Source organism: Dendrobates tinctorius, unplaced genomic scaffold, assembly GCF_039654945.1.
Source record: "Dendrobates tinctorius isolate UK_male_01 unplaced genomic scaffold, ASM3965494v1 ptg000144l, whole genome shotgun sequence".
NCBI lineage: Eukaryota > Metazoa > Chordata > Amphibia > Anura > Dendrobatidae > Dendrobates > Dendrobates tinctorius.
This window is the reverse complement of record NW_027361811.1, coordinates 4617932-4645622: the sequence shown is the minus strand read 5'-3', so window position 1 is coordinate 4645622 and position 27691 is coordinate 4617932. Positions and strand designations below refer to the sequence as shown.

General features: G+C 42.0%; 1 protein-coding gene across 2 annotated transcripts in view; it reads left to right on the top strand.

The window, feature by feature from the left end:
* Positions 1 to 27691, top strand: part of DAPK1 (death associated protein kinase 1) — a 207073-nt gene that overhangs the window by 100094 nt on the left and 79288 nt on the right. For both annotated transcript variants that reach the window (XM_073545986.1, XM_073545987.1), the window contains exon 3: positions 26725 to 26946. In XM_073545986.1, coding sequence (XP_073402087.1) covers positions 26725 to 26946 — 222 coding nt within the window. The remainder of the gene's footprint in view (positions 1 to 26724; positions 26947 to 27691) is intronic.

Genomic DNA, 27691 nt, shown 5'->3' with positions numbered 1-27691 from the left:
TTAAATGTTGGTGGAAACCCATGCAAAGGCCAAGGAGACAGACAATATTCATTCACAAGATGGTCCCTTCTAAATTAATTTTGTACAACTCATTGGTCTTTGCAACATTTGCGAATTTGTCGGCATTCTGTGAAATTGGCCCTAGTGTGTGTGACAACCTAAATGGGAAAAAAATAGCGATGTGCCTGTTTAAAATGATATTCCTGTCGTTTCAGGAAGAATCACAGGAGTTTTCTTATCAGTAGAGGCAGGATTACAACAGGATATACTTCAATACAAAAAAAAAATAGGGTGCAGATCCCACTGTTGTGGAGACTACAACAGAAATTGACATTCTGCGTCTCGTAAACTCGCACCGCGGGTGAGTTTATGCAGCGTCAAATAGAAGCACAGTGGGCATTTCTATAAATCCCATCCACTGTGCTTGTAACCTAGAACGCAGCATTTTGGAAGTAGCGCAAGTGAGCTACGTCCTGAACGCTTCTGTTCCTGATTGTGGGCACATACCCTTAGTTTCTGGTTACTGAAGTCCAACTATAAGCATTTCGTAAGTTTTTAAGCTTTTATTGCCAAATACATCAAGTTTCTGAAAAGACTCAATAGTTAACAAGATGACCCTTATTTTTCAAGGCTTATACAAGCCTTCGTCTTGATTTGCTGGATATCAACGTTGCTGGTGGCGGTTCTGTTAAATTCCTGGGTATTTTGCTGCTGCTCAGTCGGGGAGCTATAGTATTCCTTCTTCACTCCTTTCTAGGAGCACTGGATAGAGCTGTCATTTTTTTAAACCGCTGGACACAGGGCAGGGCACCAAGATCTCAGGAGATGAAATTCCAGCGCTGAAAGGGCAGCGGCAGCACCGGACACCCGCAACGGCGTGCTGCACATCGGAACACCCCCTCATCTCGGCCTTCAGCCTGCAGGAATGTTCCACTCTTGCCTCCTCCCGCAGCAAGCCTGGGACCCCGTTTCACCGCAGCCACCACCCCTAGAAGCAATAAGATGCATGGATTATAAGAAGCACCACCATTTTATTAAAGTTTTTTTTTATCTTTTTCTCTTCAAAATTTGGGGTGCGTCTTATAATCTGAAAAATACGGTATATTTTTTACCTAAAATGCTAAGGAAATGTGTCATCTTTAACTTTAGAAATTTTAGAGATCATTTCAATCATTCTATTTTAATCTGATTACCTGTTCACAATAACAGTAATTTTGAGCAGTGGTGCCCACAAGTTTACATGCCACTGTAATTAATGAGGGGCCTGAATACAGAATTAAAAAAAAAAAATTAAAAAAAGACATGACTGAATACTGAAAATATGGAAAATAATGCTAATGGGGAAAACCTTTTACTAGGGAGCTGCAGACGTCCTACTTAAGAACCAGTATGGAACGTGTTGATCTTGTTTTGCTTCGTGACTCTGGATTAATTTTTTTTTTGTCACTATGGATTGATATAATGTAGCACTGTTGGCAGGCTGGTATTCTTTTGAAGCGAGCTAACTGAGAATTTGTACTTTGATCTTGTGCAGTTTAATTCTTCTTTTCTGTCTGTCTGATGAAGGGTTAGAACAGTAACAGGATTATCAGTAGCCTGTGTTTTTGGCTGAAGTAATGGAGCAAAGCCTCATGTGGATCCCTGCAGATGAGTTTCAGACATACTATATTTTTCTCATTTCCTCAGGAGGCAAATCTGTATATTTTATGCAAAGTTCTCTGTGAAATATGACTCACGTAGCAAAAGAGCTCCTGAGTATGTAACCATTCAGGTGAATTAGGTACTAGTGATAGGACAAGCAGTCAGGAATTCCTACACTGCTCAAAAAATAAAGGGAACACTTCAACAACACAATGTAACTCCAAGTCAGTCACACTTCTGTGAAATCTAAAATAGATATGACAGGCTCAAACCCCAACTAAGGTGCTCTGGGAAAAAAACAAGACTAAAGTATAGGAGTAACCCCGGCACACTAATAACATGAAAGTAAAGTCTTCTCAACGACAGTCTTTAATTGTTGTGATTTTATTGATTGTGAAAAAAAGGGTGGTGTTACAATCCAAAAAAGGGTGGTGTTACAATCCAACGTTTCAGCTCTACTTCTCGAGCTTTCATCAGGGATATGACTACAATATATACAATAAAAGAACAAAAATCAATAAATAAACTTTATAAAGTATTATAAAACCAAAAATCTAGTGATAGGTGATACATAAGGTGGGGACAGTGTCATACATCCTTTGTGAAGGTGTGTATGGATCTATAATGATGTGAGGCCAGTGAGTATGTATTGTGGTGTGATACGGTGAACATGTGAGAGGTTGAACAGAGGAATGGAGTGAAGGTGTAAGGAGTTGAAAAGCATGAATGTGTAGGTAGTGTTGAGAAAGGGCATTAGGGGACAGTGAAGTGGAGTGGGAATAAAAGTGAGGTCATCTAAGGAGGCAGTGTGTAAGGGGTGCTCTTGGAAATGTTAAGGCATAAGGTATAAATACCTAGATCCTTGGTTTTGAGGTGTGTGTATAAGTGGTATAGGTTTGCCTTTGTAATCCAGCTGCTGGAACGGTACCTATAGTAACCACTGAGAAAGGGTATAGGTTAAGGAATAGCAAGGTATATAGAAAGAAAAGATATAAAACAAAGTTTTAGGGGTCACATACCGATGTGTAGGGTCAGCACGTGACTCCCGTCCTAAGGACAAAAGAACAGGTCAATAAGCTGAGATGGAGAAAGGAAACCCAGTCTATGAAGACTGTAGGGCACCATTACCTTGTGTCCTAAATCTAGTCAGGTGTGGAGGAGGCCGGAAGTGCATGTGGCTTAGTGCAGTGATGTTAAATACTGTCAAGCACTTCCTGATTGGGTGGGGAAGGTGCGGGAATGGGGGGAAGGGCCATCGCCATCTTAGTGAGGTCAAAAATGTCTGAATGAATGTACTGAGCATGTGCAGGGCGGGGATAGAGAATGAGCATGTTTTGACTTGACAGGAAGTGATGGTGGCAGTCGCCATCTTGGTGAGGTCAAAAATGTCAGAATGAATGTACTGAGCAGGTGCGAGCCATCCAGGAAGTGAAGTAAAAAAGGGAGGGTTGTGAGGAAATGTCACATGCATACAGGCGGCCATTTTAACGGTGGGACTGTGCTGAATTCATGCACGGTGATAATTTCAGTGCTGGTTGTGCCTATCAGGTTTCAGAGAAACTTCCTTTTCCTGCCTAAAAACAAAGAAAGGTGATTAGAGCAAGGTTTACATACAAAGAGTAAAATGGCGTTCATATTAACACACTTATGTCAGAAATATCTCCTATAAACCAAAAAACGTTGTGTAGGAAAAGAACTTATTTGGTAGTGATTTTAAACTCCTGATGAAAAACAAAACTAATACACTATGAAGTGAAATTTAGAAGGGATTAATAATACATTTCAGATTCTCTATTCAGACCGTGTGGATGGAGGGTATTTAGGTGATATATCCAATACGCTTCACGCTCTTTGAGCGTTTGGATTTTATTACCCCCTCGTCTGGGTACAGGGATTTGTTCGATAACCTGAAATTTCAGTTGGCTTACAGAGTGTCTATTTTCCACAAAATGGGCAGGAATTGGTAAAAGTGTGTTCTCACACCGGATGGTTGATTTATGTTTGGAGATGCGGTCTTTCACATGCTGGGTGGTTTCCCCAACGTATCCTAGGCCGCATGGGCATTTGATTAAATAGACGACAAAATTTGAGTTGCAGGTAAAATAGCCATTGATCTTGTACCGTTTGCCGGACCTCGGATGGGTGAATGAATCGCCTTTACTAACATTTGTGCATTGTGCGCAACCCAAACAAGGGAAGGTTCCGTTGCGCACCGTGCTAAATGTCTTCTGCCTGAATGTCTTGAAGTGGGAGCCCACGTCGGCTCTAACCAAAGCGTTTTTTAGGTTCTGAACCCGCTTATGGCAGATGAGAGGAGGATTTTGGAAATTTTCAATCCCCGGGTAAGCCTTTTCTAGTAGGGGCCAGTGTTCAAGGACTGCTTTTTTGATCAGAGGAGAGAACGGGTGATAGGTGTTGATGAACCAGAGTATACCGAACCTAACCTTTACCTTACATTCCAATACACAGTCTGTCAGTTTCCTTGACACCATGATTTCTAAAACTGACTCTGGCACCCTTACAAGTGACCTTTATGTCAAACCTACAGACCGTAGTAGTCTACTACACTGGTCCAGTTGTCACCCAAGACACGTGAAGATAGCTCTACCTAAATCCCAACATGACAGAATTGACCGCATAGTCTCAACACCTGATATCAGGCAAATGAGACATGACGAGATGACTGAAAAGTTTCAAACAAGAGGATACCCCAAAATTAACGCTGAACAACAAACCAGAATTACCCAACGTGACTGTGATGTAGAGAATAGGGTTAAGTTCATCAACACCTATCACCCGTTCTCTCCTCTGATCAAAAAAGCAGTCCTTGAACACTGGCCCCTACTAGAAAAGGCTTACCCGGGGATTGAAAATTTCCAAAATCCTCCTCTCATCTGCCATAAGCGGGTTCAGAACCTAAAAAACGCTTTGGTTAGAGCCGACGTGGGCTCCCACTTCAAGACATTCAGGCAGAAGACATTTAGCACGGTGCGCAACGGAACCTTCCCTTGTTTGGGTTGCGCACAATGCACGAATGTTAGTAAAGGCGATTCATTCACCCATCCGAGGTCCGGCAAACGGTACAAGATCAATGGCTATTTTACCTGCAACTCAAATTTTGTCGTCTATTTAATCAAATGCCCATGCGGCCTAGGATACGTTGGGGAAACCACCCAGCATGTGAAAGACCGCATCTCCAAACATAAATCAACCATCCGGTGTGAGAACACACTTTTACCAATTCCTGCCCATTTTGTGGAAAATAGACACTCTGTAAGCCAACTGAAATTTCAGGTTATCGAACAAATCCCTGTACCCAGACGAGGGGGTAATAAAATCCAAACGCTCAAAGAGCGTGAAGCGTATTGGATATATCACCTAAATACCCTCCATCCACACGGTCTGAATAGAGAATCTGAAATGTATTATTAATCCCTTCTAAATTTCACTTCATAGTGTATTAGTTTTGTTTTTCATCAGGAGTTTAAAATCACTACCAAATAAGTTCTTTTCCTACACAACGTTTTTTGGTTTATAGGAGATATTTCTGACATAAGTGTGTTAATATGAACGCCATTTTACTCTTTGTATGTAAACCTTGCTCTAATCACCTTTCTTTGTTTTTAGGCAGGAAAAGGAAGTTTCTCTGAAACCTGATAGGCACAACCAGCACTGAAATTATCACCGTGCATGAATTCAGCACAGTCCCACCGTTAAAATGGCCGCCTGTATGCATGTGACATTTCCTCACAACCCTCCCTTTTTTACTTCACTTCCTGGATGGCTCGCACCTGCTCAGTACATTCATTCTGACATTTTTGACCTCACCAAGATGGCGACTGCCACCATCACTTCCTGTCAAGTCAAAACATGCTCATTCTCTATCCCCGCCCTGCACATGCTCAGTACATTCATTCAGACATTTTTGACCTCACAAAGATGGCGATGGCCCTTCCCCCCATTCCCGCCCCTTCCCCACCCAATCAGGAAGTGCTTGACAGTATTTAACATCACTGCACTAAGCCACATGCACTTCCGGCCTCCTCCACACCTGACTAGATTTAGGACACAAGGTAATGGTTCCCTACAGTCTTCATAGACTGGGTTTCCTTTCTCCATCTCAGCTTATTGACCTGTTTTTTTGTCCTTAGGACGGGAGTCACGTGCTGACCTTACACATCGGTATGTGACCCCTAAAACTTTCTTTTATATCTTTTCTTTCTATATACCTTGCTATTCCTTAACCTATACCCTTTCTCAGTGGTTACTATAGGTACCGTTCCAGCAGCTGGATTACAAAGGCAAACCTATACCACTTATACACACACCTCAAAACCAAGGATCTAGGTATTTATACCTTATGCCTTAACATTTCCAAGAGCACCCCTTACACACTGCCTCCTTAGATGACCTCACTTTTATTCCCACTCCACTTCACTGTCCCCTAATGCCCTTTCTCAACACTACCTACACATTCATGCTTTTCAACTCCTTACACCTTCACTCCATTCCTCTGTTCAACCTCTCACATGTTCACCGTATCACACCACAATACATACTCACTGGCCTCACATCATTATAGATCCATACACACCTTCACAAAGGATGTATGACACTGTCCCCACCTTATGTATCACCTATCACTAGATTTTTGGTTTTATAATACTTTATAAAGTTTATTTATTGATTTTTGTTCTTTTATTGTATATATTGTAGTCATATCCCTGATGAAAGCTCGAGAAGTAGAGCTGAAACGTTGGATTGTAACACCACCCTTTTTTGGATTGTATCACCACCCTTTTTTTCACAATCAATAAAATCACAACAATTAAAGACTGTCGTTGAGAAGACTTTACTTTCATGTTATTAGTGTGCCGGGGTTACTCCTATACTTCTGTGAAATCAACCTGTCCAGTTATGAAACATTGATTGTGAATCAATTTATCCTGCTGTTATGCAAATGGAACAGACAACAGGTAGACATGATATTCAATTAGCATGACACTCCCCCCATAAAAGAGTACTTCTGCAGGTGGTGACCATAGACCATTTCTCTGTTCTCATCTTCTGGCTGATGGTATGGTCACTTTTGCATGTTCTCATTGCTCTCATCCCTAGAGGTACAGTAGCATGAGTCTACAACCCACAGAAGTTGCTCAGGTAGTGCAGCTCATCCAGGATGGCACATCAAGGGTAGCTGTGTCTGTCAGCACAGTGTCCAGAGCATGGTGCAGATACCAGGAGACAGGCCAGTACACAAGGAAATGTGGAGGAGGCCATAGGAGGGTAACAACCCAGCAGCAGGACCTCTACCTCCTCCTTTCTTCAAGGTGGAGCAGTGCCAGAGCCCTACAGAATGACCTCCAACAGGTCACTAATATCCATGTGTCTGCTCAAATTGTAAGGAACAGAGTCCATGAGGGCCTGACGTCCACAAGTGAGTGTTGTGCTTACAGCCCATCACAGTGCAGGGCAATTGGCATTTGCAAGAGAACACCAAGATTGGCAGATTCGACATTGGCACCCTGTTCTCTTCACGGATAAGAGCAGGTTCACACTGAGCACTTGTGACAGAGTCTGGAGACGCCATGGAGAATGTTCTGCTGCCTGCAACATCCTCCAGCATGCCCAGTTTGGCAGTGGGTCAGTAATGATGGTGTAGGGAGGCATTTCTTTGGAGGGCCCTACATACCCACTGGCATTGGGTATGTATGACTCATACATACCCTCCGGCCCTGACTCAGAAGCCAGTGAATCCCCGCAGCGCGCACAGCGGAAGTTCATAAGTTTGCAGTCACACACAGTTGACTGCAGGCTTATCTGTTTTGGCTGGACAACCCCTTTAAGTGGTGAAAAAAATTTCCGAAATTTGTAAGAAAAAAAAATGTTGCCTATGTCGTCCTTTTCCGGTGTTTTCATTTTTCGGGATCTGGGGCTGGGTGATTGCTTACATTTTACACCCTGAGCTAAAGTTTTTGATACCAGTTTGATGTAGATACAATGTTTTGATCTCATTTTATTGCAATGTTGCAGCGACCAAAAAAAATCCATAATTCTGGTGATTCTTTTTTCCTCATTACACCGTTAACCAATCAGATTTGTTATATTTTGATCGGACATTTTTCTGAACACAGCGCTATTAACAATTACCTCTCCACTCACTCCCTCCTAGACCATTCACAGTCCGGCTTCCGCCCCCTACATTCGACTGAAACTGCACTCATCAAAGTGACCAATGACTTTCTGACCGCAAAACGTAACGATGACCACTCTGCTCATTCTTCTTGACCTATCTGCAGGTTTCGACACTGTTAACCACTATCTTCTACTCTCTAGGCTCCAGTCACTAGGCACTAAGGACACTGCTCTCTCCTGGTTCTCTTCCTATCTCTCTGACCGCTCCTTCAGTGTTTTGTTCTCTGGCTCCACATCATCTCCTCTTCCTTTCGCTGTTGGGGTACCTCAGGGCTCAGTCCTTGGCCCCCTTCTCACCTCTCTCTACACGGCCCCAATTGGACGGACCATTAGCAGATTTGGCTTTCAATACCATCTTTATGCTGATGACACACAGCTATATATGTCATTCCCCGACCTTACCCCCAGTGTACTAAAGCAGGGTTCCCCAACTCCAGTCCTCGTGGCCCACCAACAGATCATGTTTTCAGGATTTCCTTAGTATTGCTCAGGTGATAATTGCTTCACCTGTGCAATACAAAGGAAATCCTGAAAACATGATCTGTTGGTGGGCCTTGAGGACTGGAGTTGGGGAACCCTGTACTAAAGAACGCCAGTGACTGTCTGTCCGCAGTCTCCAACATCATGTCCGCTCTCTATCTGAAACTCAACCTCTCCAAAACTGAACAACTTCTGCTCCCGCCGTCTACTAACCTCCCTAAATTGGACATTTCCCTCTCCGTGGGTGGCACCACAATAACACCCCGGCAGCATGAGATCCCATCTGCGCACGCGCCGGCGGCCATTTTTTTACCGGCACATAGGGAACCGAGCAAATGCCGGGGCTCTGGCCTGTCACACAATGTCGGCAGAGCCCCGGGCATCGACGGGCACACAACGCGGCACCAGAGACACCCGCAGCACCAGCCAGAAACCGCCGGACGCCCCCGATCACAGCCTAGGTAAGGCATGTCCGCTTTGTAAGACGCACCCCCGTTTTCCCCCAAAATTTTTTGGGGAAAAAGTGCGTCTTACAAAGCGGGAAAATACGGTATTTATGTAAATAAAAATAAAAGTACACATATTTGGTATTGCCACATCCTTAACGACCTGCTCTATAAAACTGTCCAACTAGTTAACTCCTTCAGTGAACTTCGTAAAAAATAAATAAATAAAAAACGAGGCAAAAAACAATGCTTTATCATCATACCGCCGAACAAAAAGTGCAATAAAACGCAAAAAGACGGATGTAAATAAAAATGGAACCCTGGAAACGTCATCTTGTCCTGCAAAAAACGAGCCGCCTTACAGCTCCATTAGCAGAAAAATAAAGTTATAGCTCTCAGAATAAAGCGATGCAAAAATAATTATTTTTTCTATAAAATAGTTTTTATTGTATAAAAGTGCCAAAACATAAAAAAGATATAAATGAGGTATTGCTGTTATCGTACTGACCCGAAGAATAAAACTGCTTTATCAATTTTACCACATGTGAAAAGGTATAAAAAAGCAATTCCTGAATTGCTGGTTTTTGTTCATTCTATCTCCCAAAACTCAGAAAAGAAAGCGATCAAAAAATGTCATGTGCCCAAAAATGGTACTAATCGAAACGTCAGCTCTTCCCGCAAAAAAGACCTCACATGACTGTTGGCCGAAATTTAAAAAAAATTATAGCTTTCAAAATATGGTGACACAAAAACTAGTTTTCGCAATAAAAAGCCTCTTTTAGTGTGTGACAGCTGCTAAACATAAAAACCCAATATAAATTTGGTATCAATGTAATCGCACCGACCTGAAGAATAAAGTCGCCTAATCACTTATACCGCACGAGGAACGGCATAAAAAGCAAGTGAAACTAATTCTTCACATGCTGTTGATTTATTTCATTCTGCCTCCCAAAGATCACAGTAAGGCTTGGCGCACATTTATCCTGCGATGAGCGCTTACACTGGGGTTCCCATGTAAATCTCTGAAATACTTGATTCAGACAGAACCCATGGAGGATGATTCCCTATAATGAGGCAGATGAAGGCACTGTGGACGCCGTCTGACCTGCGATCCGGTGGCGTCTGTCTTTTTAGGATTGCATAAAAGTGCCGCCGGCCACAGTTTTGTGCACTTCTGAAAAGGACACCGCGGAACAGAGGCCAGACGGAGTCAAGAATAACTCTGCTGCCTCATTATAGTGAATGGATCCATAGGGGGTTTCATCTGTCACGTCACTCAGAGATTTAGATGGAAACCCCAAAGTAAGTGCTCAGCGTTGAGCACCAGATAATTGTGTTCCCAAACGTGTGAGGCAGTGATCGGCCACATGTAGGGGTCGCTGTGTGTTCCCCCCAGGAGGCGTATTGAGGCCATAAGAGGGCATTGCAGTCATAGGCATAGCTGTGGTTGCAATGCAGACTAAAGTGAGTATAGGTCTTTGACATGCTAGTTGTCCAAGACAGATTTAGAGAAAACATGCCCTTGGTTTGTGTTTTGAAACAGACTACAGATGGTAGTGGTGCAGTCCGTTTCATTCCTGGCTGGGTTTTCCATGTGGTTGAAGGCCACAGGTTGCTAGTTAAAAACCCTGCAGTATAGGGTTTGGGTGTGTCAAGTTGAGAGTCAGTGTCAGTCTAGTGTGTGCTAGAGGGCAGAGCAGTCTGCTCTGCAGTGCTCCATCTGTATGAGGCAACACAGACAAGCGGAGCTAAAGCAACCAAGGCAGCTCAGTGGCCTGGCACCCACAGTGTACACAGCGGTGCAGTCGCTCACGGTAGTTGGTCTCGGAGGTGGACTGTCTTGTGCCTTGTAGTGAATTTGAGGTAGACTGTCTTGTGCCTGAAGGAGGACTGGCATGTTTAGTGACTGTAAATTGGAGGATATGGTTCCTGGCTGCAATCTGGAGGATATCGTGTGCTTTGTTTTGCTGAACATTAAAGAGACGTTTTGCTTTGAACTTTGTTGGGTCACTGCCACATCACTGCATAGTGTGCTACTGCTGCACTACAGCCCAAACAGTACATTTCCCCCACATGTGGGGTATCGGCATGCCCAGGAGAAATTGCACAAAAAAATGTATGGTCCATTTTCTCTGGTTACCCTTCCACATTCCAAAAATTCCTGTGAGGCACTTGAAGGGTTAATAAGCTTCTTGAATGTGGTTTTCATAAGCTTGAGGGGTGCATTTTTTAGGATGTTGTCACTTTTGGGTATTTTCTTTCATATAGACCCCTCAAGGTTACTTCAAATGTTAGGTGGTCCCTAAAAAAAAAATGTTTTTTTAAATTTGTTGTAAAAATGAAAAATCGCTGGTCAACTTTTAACCCTTATAACTTCCTAACAAAAAAAAAATTTTGGTACCAAAATTGTGCTGATGTAAAGTAGACATGTGGGAAATGTTATTTATTAAGTATTTAGTGTGATATGACTCTGATTTAAGGGCCTAAAAATTAAGTTTGCAAATTGCGAAATTTTCAAAATTTTCACCAAATTTCCGTTTTTTTCATAAATAAATGCGAGTCATATTGAAGAAATTTTACCTCTATCATAAATTACAATGTCCCGAGAAAACAATGTCATAATCACTGGGATCCGTTGAAGCGTTCCAGAGTTATAACCTAATAAAGTGACAGTGGTCAGAATTGTAAAAATTGGCCCGTTCCGGAATGTGAAAACAGGCTTCGTCTCAAAGGGGTTAAATATTTTAAAATAGTCATTACGTTTGTCTGCGATCTCCATTCTTTTGTCTTCTGACCCTTTTGATGGTTTGCAAAGATCCAATAAAACCTCACATTTAATATAGTATCTCCTTTCTTAGGGAAATTATACATACACCTATACGGAATATGAGGAAATATGAAGACTGATACATACGGTATATATAAAAGCTTAATATTAATTGGAATTACACAGTTAATATTAAAGACAATGTAATATACAGTGCTCAGAGAAAGGGAAGGCAGAAAATATGTGCCTCCCATAAGGAATACCATAGAGATACATGTTGGTAAATGTTCTCACAGTGGTGCGCTGTGCACTGGGGTAACGGAATACCAAAACAAACAATATCCGCAACAAGGTAAAAGGGTCACCTATAATGTATCCCTACATCTTATTTCTTATGTGGGGTAGGCACAGCCTCGATGCACGTTTCAACGCTATCCTGCAGTTTTATAAGGGATGCGATCTTTTACCTTGTTGCTGCTATTTGCATTATGGCTATTTTGACCCTTTATATCTATGTCACATTTGTATGATGATTAGTTTGTTTTGTAAATTCCATTACCTCAGTGCATAGTGCACCACTTAATGTTTACTAACATATACAGCATGTAAAATAAGTATAGAAAACGTTGCATAACTTAATTTATGGACATCTATGGTTTGATTGATTTGCTTGTTTGGATTGGATGGGTTATTATTACTAGTGATGGGCGAGCGTATTTGGACAAGGTGTTACCCAAGCATGCTCATGTGTTATAGTGTCTTCGGCGTGCTTGAATACTATGTTCAAGTCACTGTGGCTGCATGTCTCATGGCTGTTTATTAGGCAATCCCTGCATGTGTTGTGGCTGTTGAACCGCCGCAGGAGGTTCAGCTACGGCGACTCAAACATATTATTTGGCACACGAGTATGCTCTTATAACACCTTATCCGAGCATGCTCGCTCATCACTCGTTATTACCGACATCGGGTGAGAATTTAGAAATATTGGTCCGAGTCGATGGATGATGCGAAATACAGGAATATACTTGAGCAAAACCTGCTTCAGTCTGTCAATGATTTGAGACAGGTCAGAAGTTCACCTTTCCACAAGGCAATGACCCCCAAAGCATACTGCTAAAGCAACACTCAAGTGGTTTAACCCCTTTACCCCAGAGGGTGGTTTGCATGTTAATGCCCAAGCCAGTTTTTACAATTATGACCACTGTCCCTTTATGAAGTAATGACTCTGGTATGCTTCCATGGATCCAGGTTTCTCGTGACCATATTGTACTTCATGTTAGTTGGTAAAATTTCTTCGATGTGACGCGTTTATTTGTGAGAAAAAAAAAGAAGAAATTTGGCAAAAATTTTGAAAATTTCACAATCTTCCAACTTTGGATTTTCATGCCCTTAAATCACAGATATGTCACACAAAATACTTAATAAGTAATATTTCCCACATGTCTACTTTACATCAGCACAATTTTGGAGCCACATTTTTTCTTGTTAGGAAGTTATAAGGGCTAAAATTTAAACAGTGATATCTCATTTTTACAACACCAGTTTTTGGGGACCACACCACATTTGAAGTCGCCGTTTGACTATTTCAACGCAAATTAGGCTGGAATTGAGATCGGATGCCATGTCGCATTTGGACAGCCCCTGATGTGCCTAAACGGTGGAAACCCCCCCACAATTGACACCATTTTGGAAACTAGACCCCCCCCCCAAGAACTTATCTACATGTATTTTGAGCACTTTGAACACCCAAGTGCTTCACAGAAGTTTATAATGTAGAGCCGTAAAAATAAAAAATCATATTTTTCTACAAAAATTATCTTTTCGCCCCTAATTTTTTATTTTACCAAAGGTAACAGGAGAAATTGGACCCCAAAAGTTGTTGTGCAATTTCTCTTGAGTACGCCGATACCCCATATGTGGGGGAATACAATTTTTGAGGCACAGTGCAAAGCTCAGAAGGGAAGAGGCGCCATATTGGAGTTCAGATTTTGCTGAAATGGTTTGACGGTGCTATGTCACATTTGGTGCAGTGATCATATTAACACCACATGTGCCTCACAGTGTTTTATACCACTGAGCGGTGAAGAAAGAATAAATTACATTTTTACCACTAAAATGTTGTTATAGCCCCAAGTTTTTAATTTTTCTAAAGGCTAATAGGATTTTTTTTTTTTTTTTACAACAAACCGATGTCCATTTTTTCCTGAGTGCGTCAATACCCTACATGTAATCGGGAAATATTTTTTCAGACAGTGCATTGCTCAGAAGCCAAGGAACTCCAAATTTTACTGTTATGGTTTGCAGGTGCCATGACCCACTGGGAGAGCCCATGAGGTGCCAGAACAGCAGAACCCCCCATAAGTGACCCCATTTTACAAACTACACCTCTCAATGAATTCATCTAGGGGTGCAGTGATCATATTGACACCATGGGTGTGTCGCAGAATTTTATACCATTGGCAGTGAAGAAAAAATAACTACATTTTTACCACCAAAATTTTGTTTTAGCCAAAGATTTTATATTTTCATAAAGCTGGTTATATATTCTTGATAACCAGCAATGCTGAAGCTGAGGGTTGCAGCCCCCAGCTGTGAGTTTTGCCTGTCACTGTTATTAGCAAAAGCAGGGGTAGGCTGATAGGAGTAATAGTCCCATCAGCCGCCGCCTGCTGTCTCTTTTATCACTTAAATGTAACTCTCATCATTCTCCCCTGCTTGCACCGATCGCAGGCAGAGCAGGGGAGAATGATGAGAGACGTATTCAGCACCCGGCGCTAGGGAACAGCGCTTACTGTAACGCTTCTTCCCTGGCACCCGTCTGTGTAGTACTTATGCGGCACGCGGATGCTGCACGTGTGACATCTCCGGTACCGGAAATATCAGGACTTGTGAAAGAAGCTTTATAGCGGGTTTTTCTGTTTGTCTGTTGTCACACACTAAAAGACGCTTTTTATTGCAAAAAATAGTTTTTGCATCACCACATTTTGCGAGGTATAATTTTTCATATTTTGGCCAACAATGTCATGTTAGGTCTTGTTTTTTGGGGACGAGTTGAAGTTGGCACCATTTTCAGGCACATGACATCTTTTGATCGCTTTCTATTCCGACTTTTGGGAGGCAGAATGAACAAAAACCAGCAATTCCTGAATTTTTTTTTTTTGGGGGGGGGGGGGGGTGATTATACCGTTCCGTATGTGGTAAAATTCATACAGCAGTTTTATTCTTCGGGTAATGCGCTGCGCATGATCAGCAAGTTTCCTCGCTCTGGTGACCCGAATGTCGTCATGATTACATTGGGTCCCCGTGGCAACTATTGGGATCCCGCATGACGCGGGGTCTCCAATCCAAAGGCAGAGGGGCTGTCAGCCCTGTGCCTGCTTCTGGAATGATACGATCACAGCATTTCGGGGGTTAAAGTGCCGGTAGCGGTCTGTGACCACTTCTGGCACCTAGTGCCGGGTGTCAGCTGTCAGAATCAGCTGACACCCGGTGGCAATCGCCCACCCACCACCCCACGTGCGTGGCCGATCGCAATGACGTAATATTCCATACCTGGTCAGATAGTCCCAGGTCACATGGACTTAATATTGCACCATATGTCAGAAAGGGGTTACGTGGAAACTTATAAATGTTTTGGAGTGGCCTAGTCATAGCCCAGACCTTATTCCAATTGAGAATCCGTGGCTAAACTTGAAGATTGCTGTTCACCAGAGGAAACCATCTAACTTCATGGAGCTGGCGCAGTTTTGCAAATGGGCAAAAATCCCAGTGGCAAGATGTGGAAAGAGACTTATCCAAAGCGACTTTCAGCTATAATTACTGCAAAAGGAGGATCTACAAAGTACTGACGTTAGCGGGGTAACTAGCTATGCACACTAAAGTTTTCAGTTATTTTGTCCTATTTTGTTGCTTGCTTCACAATAAAAGGAAAGCCAAATGTTCACAGTTGGAGGCATATTCTTTACATGAACTGATGCAAACCCTCAAAAACAGTGAACTTCCAGGTTGTAAGGTAGCAAAACACAAAAAATGTGAAGGGCGGTTAATACTTTCGCAAGCCACTGTATATGCATGGCAAATGTCAGGAACAGATTTTTGGAGCGTTTCAGCTCCTTAGCCCGATTCCGTTATTAAACAGCCAGCACCCGCCGCTAATAGCAACTAGAGCTAGCAAAAGTAATCCATCAAAATATAAAATTATTTAACCCATATAGTACACAATGTAAGGCAACAAATTCCCTCTCCACCCCTCACCCCTCCAAAAAAAATGAACTAAAGAAACCACAAGCAAAACATTATATACACACACGAAAATAATGCTGTTGGAAACTACACCTCGCTGCACAAAACAAATGTCCTCACACAGTTCCATCAACAAAAAATTTAAAGTTACAAGTTTCTGAAAATAGGGGGAACAAGACCCAAATTTTTTTTGTGAAAATTTCTGAATTTTTTCAACCATTAAAATATATGTATGTAAACGGCATAAAAACGCCCCATAAAAAAAATGGTAGAATTGCTTTTTTTCACCATATCATCGTGGTTGGAATTTTTCCACTTTTCCAGTACGTTACATGGTAAATTGAATAAGTAATAGAATCTATATTTCTATAAAATTCTTGGTGCCTTTCTCTTATAGAACCAGAACTAAAAACTACTAAATTGTGGTACTTGGCTGACTTTTATGATTTGCTTCCAAAGGTTACAGGCCGAACGAACATAAATTATCCAACACATTAAAACCTAGACCAGATGACTTGCCCGAGGATGGTTCAAGTGGCGCAGGTAAAGGTCAGAGAGCGGTAACCGGCAAGGGCGCACAAACATAAGTGTGCAATCCAGCCGTTCACTGATCCTGTTCCAGCCATTCATTAATCAGTGTGTGATACCGGCAGCTTAACCCGTGTGTTTATATGCTGTATATATGGCAGACACCTTTTCTGCCCGTTCATTTAAAACATTTTCATTTGTTCTTAAGAAGCAAAATCAGTAAAACAGAAAAGATACCGTAGATCAAGCTCATTACTGGAAATAATGAGAACACTAAATCCACAGTATCCTTTGACAATTAGTGATTTCTAATTGCATACACGAAGATTACTACAGTATAATGACTTGTAGAATATGAGGCAGGAACCACCAGAGTTTAATTAACCTATATTCTGCAAATCTCGGCACATAATAAAGTCTATTTGTCACTTCCCAGTCTCATCTCGCCGCATTGTGCTCCAAAGAAATCCGCCTTTCTCCGATTGCGCGTATATCGCTTTGTGCGAAGGAAGAATATGGTGCTTTTCATGTTTAAACAGAAAGGAGTGGCTTGCCGGGGATGACAAGTTCTTTTCACTACTGCTAGTTAAAAGACCAGTTTAGCAACTATCATTACAGCTAATAACCCATAAAGATAAGGAAGCCTGCTGCTAACAATAGCTTGGAGCAAAGTGTATTCCTGCTCATCTCTCTCACTTAAAGAGGACCTGTCACTTGCAATAAATGCCTTTTTTTAAACTAATGTAAATGCTGCTGTTCTCCTGAGTATGGCGTTGTTTTCTCTGTTCAAGCTCTTCTCCGTATCCGAGATATGGCCTCCTCTTCACTGTTTATAAATCTAGTTTATTTAGCCAAGTGGGCATGGTCATGAATTCTTCTGTATGGTCGTCTTTTGAGGGCTACTTCCAATTAGCTAAAAGACTAGAATTAAATGCAAAGAAAAAGGGCCTCATCTTAGCAACAAAATATAAATTGAGCCAGATTCTGGAGAACAGCGACTTACACCAGGTAAAGAAACACATCTATGCCAAGTATTAGTTTCTCTTAAAATGAACAGGAGACCATGAGAATTGGTATTTTTTTTTTAATAAACACAACTCTCAGCTATTCTGAGTTGTAATTGTTTAGTGTGAATTTTACTTTGCATTTTATTACATAAAATAAGTATTTGATACAATAGAAAAATAGCTTAATATTTGGTACATAAACCTTTGTTTGCAATTAGAGGTCAGACGTTTCCTGTAGTTCCTGACCAAGTTTGCACATGATGCGGCAGTGAATTTGGCCCAATCCTACATACAGATGTCCTACAAATATTTCAGGTTTTGGGGCTGTTGCTGGGCAACATTGAGTTTCATCTCCCGCCAAAGCTTGGCCACTCCAGGACCTCGAAATGATTCTTACGGAGCCATTCCTTAGTTGCCCTGGCTGTGTGTTGCAGGTCATTGTCATGCTGGAAGACCCAACCAGGATCCATCTTCAATGCTCTTACTGAGGGAAGGAGGTTGTTGGCCAAAATCTCACGATACATGACTCCATCCATCCTCCCTTCAATACGGTGAAGTTTTCCTCTCCTCTTTGCAGAAAAGCACCCCCAAAGTATGATGTTTCTCCCACCTTGCTTCACCATTGAGATGGTGTTCCCGGGGTTGTACTCATCCTTCTTCCTCCAAACACGGCGAGTGGAGTCAATACCAAAAAGTTCTATTTTGGTCTCATCTGGCCACATGACCTTTTACCATGCCTACCTTTGATCATCCAGATGGTCATTGGCAAGCTTCAAATGGGCCTATACGTGTACTGGCATGAGCAGGGGTGACCTTGCGTGCCCTGCAGGATTTTAATCCATGATGGCATAGTGTGTTACGAATGGTAATGTTTGAGACTGTGGTCCCAGCTCATTTCATGTCATTGACCAGATCCTCCGGTGTAGTTCCAGGCTGATTCCTGACCTTTCATGCAATCACCCTTACCCTACAAGGCGAGGTTTTGCATGGAGCAACAGACTGAGGAAGATTGACAGTCGTCATGTGTTTCTTCCATTTTCTAATTGTGCCAACAGTTGTTGCCTTCTCACCAAGCTGCTTGCATATTGTCCTCTAGCCAATCCCAGCCTTGGGCAGGTCTACAATTTTGTCCCTGGTGTCCATAGAAAGCTCTTTGGTCTTGGCCATGGTAGAGAAGTTGCTGTGTGATTGACTGACTGTATCTATTTTATAGGTAACGAGTTCAAACAAGTGCAATTAAAACAGGTAATGAGTGCAGAGTAGTGCTTCTTAAAGAAATGCTAACAGGTCTGCGAGAGCCAGAATTATTGCTGGTTGGTAGGAGACCAAATACTTATTTCAGGCAATAAAATGCAATTTAATTACTTAAAATCACAATGTGATTTTCTGTTTTTTTTTATTTTAAGATTCTGTCTCTCAAAGTTGGTGTGATAAATATTACAGACCTCTCCATTGTTTGTAGGTGGGAAAACTTGCAAAATCGCCTGTGTATCAAATACTTATTTTCCCGACTGTGTATATTGTATGCCGACAGCTATCTCTCCTAAGTCCCTTATACACAGAGACGCCAAGCGCTCATATGTTCTCCTGGAGAAGAGGATCGACTGTTGGAAATCTGACCTGCTAGATCCTTCTATTCCCAGATATAATATGTTGGGGTAGAATCGGAAGGCCCATCAATACACATTAGAATATAAGACGGGTTGACTGACTTTAGTCGAATGTGTATGGGGGGCCTTTAGACAAAAAGGTACGTTTTGTCTGGAATTAAAACTTCATCACCATTTACCGTAAGTAGATATGGTTAAACTGCAAAACCTGAGCTATCCCATGGACCTATATGGTAATTTCTGGGACAAAAAGCATTTCCCTTTGATTTCTATTCTTCGGTACTTAGAAATAAATTTGGCACACAGGATAGAAGACCTGGTAAGCCATGTCTGTGCCACCATCTTCCTGTTTTGTATGGTGGCCAAATATACAGTATTATACACCCATGTTGCTAAATATTTGGAAATATATGTTTAGTTTGCCGAATATTATTTTATGTGGAATTTTTGTACAAAATTGAATACATAGCCTCCTGTCACAGGAGTTTGGGTGGAATTCTTATAAAATTACGATACTATACGTCAATGGTTTATCTTCTTCTGGCTCATCAGGGAATTGAATTTGATGTCCACAACCTTTTTTGCTGTTGTCACCTAACTTGCACGTTATATTGTACTACTGTGTGACAAGCTACTAGTATCTCAACCTGGATGAGTACAGCATTAATTAGTCTGTGAAATGTATTTTCTATATCAAAGGGAAGGGGAACATTTTGGAGGTTGTGTGATTGCTATATGTGTTTCCAAACCTTGCAGTCCATGGCATACAATGGAGAAGTAAAGCTTGGGCATGACACATCGCCTTCTAATAGTTATATAATGATAAGAACGGAATGTCAAGCAGGAATGCCAGTTCAGCATTGCTTACACTATCAATATTCAACCTCAGGAGTACTCCAATAAAATACTCCAGATAACAAAGTGCAAACCCCAGGCAACCACTTCTCTTCAGCACTTCTCAGCTGAAAGGTTGATTATGCTGATTATTATAAAAGCCTTGTTACAATTTTGCTTATGTGGAGTTTTTTTTAAAGCAATCTTTAGGCAGGTGGCTTGCTTTGAAGGGAATTTTGTCACCAGGTTTTTAGTAGTATTATCAGAGCAGAATGATGTACGGGCAGAGAACCCAAGTGCAGCAATATATCACTTACTGAGCGGCTTGCTGTTTTATCTTCTGTAGATCTAGCAGTTCTCTGAATGCTGAGCTCTGCATAACCCCGCCCACACCACTGATTGACAGCTTTCTGTGTACGCTGTACATCACAGTTTCCCAAACTCCAGTCCTCTTGGCCCCCAGCATGTTATGATTTCAGGATTTACTTAGTATTGCACAGATGCTGGAATTAATATTAAGGCATCAGGAACTGCCATGGGTTCTCTCACCTGTGCGATACTAAGGAAATCCTGGAAACATGATGTGTTGGGGGCTGAGAGGACAGGGTTTGGGAAATACTGATCTACATTGACAGAAAGCTGCTAATGAGTGGTGGATCAGGAGGACTACATGGTACGAGACAACCTCTAATGATAATCTGCTGATAGACACAGATTTTATTGAAAGTGCATTAAGCAGCCTAGTACGTGACATATCCGTGTGTCTGCCCCTACAGCCTCTGCTGCTCTCAGATCACATAGCAAAAACCTGCTGACGGATTCCCTTTAACTGTTTATGTTTTAGATTCAGAATGAGACCTAGCTGTTACAAGCTGAAATATGTACCGTAATATAAGTTATATTTTATGTTGAATATAAAAATAATTGTGAATCCAATATCAAGAGAATGTTAGGCAGTAGCTCTATAGAGGGGCTATATAAAGTAAGGAGTGAGGGTCCGTCACCTACACTTAAAATTTAGACTGTATTTGATCAGAAACTTGGTTAATGGTAAAAGAAGGCTCCTGATAACATTCATACTGATTACACCTGTTATCACGCCTAAATTCAATACAAATAAAATGAGGTTATATTTTTTTTTTAATAAATGAGCCGATTATTAAATCATCTGTGTCTGTTCTACGAAAAGTTTGAAATTATTCTACTTTACTAGCTTGTGTTTTCCTTCTACAACTAGCAGCCTCGTCTTTTGAATGTTTACCTCTAGGCATTGACCTAGAATAGAATTTGGCATCCGCTGCGATGACCCACATTTTTGACACGGTCTATAATGTACTCAAGGCACCATCACTTAAGAGTTCCTCACATGGCCTATATCTCCTAAGCAGCACTCGATATTTGGAGTGCAGTCATAAACTGGAAGTTTTCCGGCAATCCCAACCCTGGTACCATAAATGAATTTGATTATGGCTTGTAGTAATTATCAAAACTTGTATCCTAATATAAAAAACATGAAAATTGTCACAAAATACAATAAAGGCCAATTAAAGAAAATGATATACTGTAAATTTTTGTGTATATAGGCCCAAATAATCCCATTTGACCTTGTTCAACTGTAGCTGCCTGTATCTGGTAGTATGGAGACAGATCTTAAAGATCCCCTTAGACATTAGATAGCTATTGACTGTGTAGACAGAAGGACCGGATCCGGGGGTACCTGCTTTGTGCCGGATCCAGAACTGTTGGGGCTGTCTCCTCTGTTATCTGGGGGAGAGCAAAAACAACCGGACCAAACCTTGCACTTGGCTTCAGGGGGCGTGGCTGAGCGTAGGAGGCAGGAGCAGCGTGCGCGGGAACAGGCTGTTCCGGGGGGAAGATGCATCACACGGCTGGGAAAAGGGAGAGCTCCTGCCTTGGAGCTTTGTAGCAGCGCAGGTCCGCACCCGGTCGTATCCATTGCTCCCCGCTGTGACTCTGAGCAGAAGCCCACCGTTTGCAAGCCAGCTTCCACACAACCAGGTACCAAAAGCTCCGTAACAGCGCTGCGCGCGTGTCGCCTAAGAGAGACTGGAAGTGTGACTGGGGACTGCTCCCTGAACTCCTGGTGTATATCTGTCGGGCCACGCTAGGCTCCGGCAGTGCTCTGAACTGTGCCCGACTCTCCGCACCGGACCAGGAAACCCGCAAGAGGCATCGGAGACTGATCGCTGCCACCAGAACCCGGCTCATTGACCTATTCAGGACTATACCTTATTCTCTTCACGCTAACCGTTGTGGGCGCCATCTTCTGCCCCATGGTCATTCCAGCCTGGGAGTCGACAGAACTGGATAAGTTACACCTTAAGAAAACTGTTACTACTCTTGTTTACCAGTGTTCTCACCAATTACCTGCTTTGCCCTGTTTTACCCCGCTACCTCTGTTAAGAGTAAATACATTAACCCTTAATCTGCCTCCTGTCTTGTCACTGCATCCCGCAAACTGCTCACAACTGAATGAATGTTTGACTGATGGCTATCTCTCTTGACACCCCATAGACAGGAACTTTCTGTTAGGCCTAGCGCTCCTTTTTTTTTTTTTTTTTTTTTACGTAAGAGAGCAGCATCTTAAGTCCTCCATAAGAAAGACGTTGGGAGAAACCTCCCACCGAACTAAAGGATCAGCCAATGAAATTCCAAAAGTCAGGAGCCTCCCAAACACTTTAGGTTGTCGGCTGGTCCCGCAGATATCTGCCGGTGTGGCTGACTTTAGTCTAATCTATTTTAGGGTTGAAAGAAAGGACCAGTTGTCAATGACAGAGAAACTGGGCATTGCAGCATCAAACCACTCTTACACATCTGTGGACCGGGCTTGGATTGGAATAGATGATCCAAACACCTTTCACAGGTGTCTGATACCTGCCTTATGCAAGTATTTCCTGAAAAAGACTGGTCAGGAGAGACGACCAATTCTTTTTGACATCTCAGGTCGGGTATTCCCACGCTATTGAGAGGGAACATTATTTTTGTTGTTGTTACTTCCTTCTATGATAATATTACAGACGTCATGGTGAATGACAACTTCTTCATATGTACAGGTTGCCTTGTCTATCCACTTCTGCATTTGTCACTTGACGTTAGATATACCCCACTATCCAATCATGTGACACCATCTTTTACGTCATATCAAAGTGACAAGAATGACTTCTGCAATGTGTGTAGTTGTAAAAGTGTAGCTCTTACTATGTCTAACACCCTGCATGGCCCTGGTAACCGTACAGTACTGTATCCGGGCTGTATGGTCTGTAATTCCCTACTTAGGTCTGTTTGTACAGAGGAGCCTCGGAGGTGAAAATGAGTAAATCGTAATTCAGTCTACTCTTTGGAGTAACGCTCTGCTCTGGTCCCCTCTATAAAATTCTTATGGTGTAATGGGGTGCATGTTCTGAAGCTGCCTAGAAGGCACAACTCTGTTAATCTCAGCACCAAAATTGTTGAAAGCCTCTCGTAATATAACCTTAAAGGGAAATGCTATAAATATGTAACACTGTTTATCTCTATAGTTTTCTACAGTATTCATGGCTGTGCTGCTCCAAGGCTGGAGTTGACTGGAGTGAGGCAGCCTTCCAACTTGAGTAAAAAGATCTATTTTTGGGTAGTAAGTCACAAGTAATTCAATAGGCATTAGACGATCACCCAGCAAATCACAGTTATTGCTGGAGTATTTGTTCCAGCACAAGCCTATCATCCCATTCATTGTGTGACTTGATCCTCCTCTGTGTTACAAATTGGCTTAAGTAGGCTAGAAGCTTTCACATGTACAGTATCATTGGTATTGTCGGTCTGAGTTACATGGTAAGCATGTTCCCTGATGGAGAAGCTATTACTCGCCTACATGGGTGGTTTGATTGATGGGCATAATTGCATTCTTCACAAGTTTCATTAATCATGGAGAACGATGAGCAGTTTGAAAACCAAAGATGTCTAAAAGTACAATAACGTGTTTAGAGTAGTATTTGATTTATAATTAGCTATGCTGACCATACTTGTAATAAGGTACCTCTCCTATTTACCCACCCCCAATAAATGTGCACTCCTGGATTAGCAAACTGCATTTTTTTTACTTCAACAAAATATAGAAGATTTTGAATGTCTTTAGGAAATTACACAAATATCCAAAGCTTACCACCATGTTGTTCAGAATTTCTAAATTATTTGTAGAAGGCCCAAGATTTCTTTTAATGTTATTGTTGGGCAAATCGGAGTTGTTCTGGTTTCTCCCCAAAAATGTTTTTTTATTAAACTCTGTCATTTTCCAATAGTATGTTAATAAAATTCTGCCAAGAACCATCGAATAAAGGCCCCGTCACACTAAACGATGCACCAGCGATCCCGACAACGATATGACCCGGTCAGGATCGCTGGTGCATCGCTAAGTGGTCGCTAGTGAGCTGCCAAACAGGCAGATCTCACTAGCGATGCAGCAGTGGTCGTTACTTACCTGTCAGACGCGGTGATGATGACGTCCTCCTGCCCGCGTCCACTCGTCGCCACAGCAGGAAGCGCCCGACGAGAAACGGCCCAGGACGTTCTTGCGCGATCAGCGATAACCAGCGGGGGAGCCGGTCGGAGGTAGCGATATCTAGTGTGACGGGGCCTTAAGTCTCATTTTTCTTGGGCAGATCCTTGGTTTGTCTCTGATTCTTGTAAAACCAGTCATCAGTAAGCAGTTGTAGAGATAAAAAACGGGCAATCAGCCCTAGCCAGCTCACCTACCACCACTGAAGCACGGAACTTCGTCCAGACTTTGACGTGCAGCAACAGGATAACAAAAGGCGTTCCAGCTTCTAAAACAAATCCTTTTATTATTCAAACGATTTAAACTTAATATACAAGTGTACTCCTCATATTTAAGTGGATGTGCTGTCACGGCACTAGAGAAACAGCAATGCGTTTCGACCCTTCAGTGGGTCTTTGTCACAGCTAAGTCACATTTTTCTTGGGTAGATCCTTGGTTTGTCTCTGATTCTTGTAAAACCAGTCATCAGTAAGCAGTGCCTGGATAATCTGATATTTTACCAACGTGAGTGTACAATAATTTTCTGGTGACCTCACTTGATTAACAGCCTAAGACTGGGTTTCTGACTGCTGATCGGCATCACGTTTGCTGATCTGTGGTGGTTCCTTAACCTGTCTATACAGGCAGACCCAGTTTCAGATGTGCACAGAATGATCCGTGATTGCCCAGGGCGCACAGGCTGCCATTGTTCTCGGTTGTACACATTTTTAAGAAAGCCAAAATATATAATCACCTGACAAATTAGTTTTGCCCGTTCGTTGGGTTATTGGCAGCCTGTTCACATTTCATGATTACCAGGAAACTCATTCTTAAGACCACTCGTTCAAGATAATTGTGCAGTGTAAATGTATCTTGAGGCTTTACCATGAGATATTGGCATCCATTTACTGTACAATTGCTTTGATTCCTCTAATAGTAGTATCTTATTTATGGTCATGACCTTGCACCTTACGTAGATCAGATAGACATTGTTGCATATTTTATATTCCAAATTGTTTCCTCTAACTTTAACATCATATTTTCCATTCTAATAATAAAATATACACTATAAATATTGGAAAGTATTGTGACATTACATCATCAGGGGCTTTTATTGCATCCCATTCTAAATTCATAGGCATTAATACGGAGCATTAATATGGAGTCAAGATTTTAAGTGTGTCTCTGGGAATTTTTGTCCATTTGTCGTGAAGAACACTTGTGAATATAAACACTCGTGTTGAACAAGAGGACCTGACTAACAATCTCCATTCTAGTTCATCCCAAATGTGTTCAAAAGTATTGAGCCCAGGGATCTGTGTTGGCCAGTCATGTTCTTCCACACCAAACTTGCCCAACCAAGTCTTTAGGGACCTTGTTTTATGCACCAGGGCACAGTCATGCTGGAGCAGAAAAGGGCCTTCTCAAGCAATACCCACAAAGTTGGAAGTAGCCAATGGTGTTAAATATCTTACTGTGCTCATGCATTAAGATTTCCATAGAGCATAACTGTGGGGCCTATGCCAAAGTGTGAAAAACGCCACCATAACATTATCCATTTTCCACCAAACTTTACAGCTGGCGCAATGCAGTCAGGCAGGTAACGTTCTTTTGTCGTTCACCACACCCAGACGTGTCCATTAGACTACAAGTTGGAGAAGCATGATTTGTCATCCCACATAACACAGTTCCACTGTTCCAGAACCTTGAGATGTTGTGTTTTATACCACTCTTGGTGATGTAAGGCTTGCATGCATCGGCTTGGCCATGGAAACCCTTATCATGGCGTGCAGTTTTGTGCTGATGTTAATGCCAGATGATATTTGGATTTCTTCAATAATTGAGTCATTACAGTGATGGCAACTTTTATGTACTTTGCATCTCCGCACTCGGTGGCCCCTCTTTTTAGCTTTTCGTGGTCTCGCACTAAGTTTCAGTAGTTTTAGGAGCTCTTTAGAAGGGACCCTTCCTTTACAAATGTTGATTTTATGGGACTGTATGAATTCTTTAGTACTTTTTGTCCATTTAGTCCATCTATATATGTATGTGTAGTCATTAATAAAAAATAATCTCTTATTGGTAATGGGGGCAGTGGAGCGAACAATATAGCAATTTCAATGCAAGACACTCTGTGGAAAAGACCATGTTGTGGTCGAAACGTTGTATTTATTGATGGCAGAATAAAACTTTTGGATACTTTTCCACCTGGACTGGATGCTGCTCTTTTCTATTTTTCTGTGAATCCTTTGTCCGACTGGGTCTTGGACGTTGAGCGTGCATCCGTTTAACCCTGGACGTGCTGTCGGCTGCTTCTCCTAAGATTTACTATGTGGAAACTGACGCATATGAACATCAGGGCTGATAAATATATACATGCTCTTCTATGCATAATCCCTACCTGCCCCATGGTTTAACCTATTTTTTTTTTATGTTCTTTCAGTGGACAATTTGCGGTAGTGAAGAAATGCCAGGAGAAAAGCTCAGGTGTGCACTATGCTGCAAAATTTATCAAGAAGAGGAGGACCAAATCGAGCCGTCGTGGGGTGACCCGGGAGGATATTGAAAGGGAGGTCAGCATACTGAAAGAAATCCAACATCCTAATGTGATCACGCTGCATGAGGTGTATGAGAACAAAACAGATGTCATTCTCATTCTGGAGCTGTAAGTGCTACAAAGCCCCCCCTGTACTTCACATGCTTGTTTGTGTCTCACTGGTGAAATGAATGATGTAATGTACTTCCTGTGCACCCACAAGAAACACACAGCACCAGCTGAAGCCTGTTATTTCGAGGGCTCTTCATTATTTCTGCTTCAGAAATTTGCTTAGCAAAATGAGTTTGTAGCCAGTCTGTGAAGTGCCCAATGAGGAACAGAAAGAGCTGGCAAACACCCATTCAATAAGACGCTGACACTCTGCGGGGTCTGTTCATCACTTAGTATTAATACCATCTAATTTGCTTAGCTACCGCACATTATTGTTCTTATCCATTATTTTCTTTGTCTTTTTTTTAACTAATAAAGACTATAATGAAAGGGCAGAAAAGTAGGAAATACCTGCAATGTGGCTGTTAGATCTGTGTGGGGTCCAACTGATGTTTTGCCACCATTTACAGATTTCGTTTGTGGCAAAAAAGAAGTTTTCGGTCCAGCCTACACACTGCTGCTTCATTCAGTGTCTGAGACTGATGGACACTGCCAAGTTAAAGGATTATTCTCAAGTTCTTTAATGGGTAAAATTGCAAACTGCTTATAAAAAAACAAGCAACTTTGTAAATTACTTGTTAAATATCCTCTCCATTCTCAAGAGCAAATGTATCATTCTATAGTCCACTGCTCGTTTCCTAGTTTAATAGCCTTCGCTGCAGTCCATCAGATGGGACCATTTTGATAGACAAGAGGCTCATAA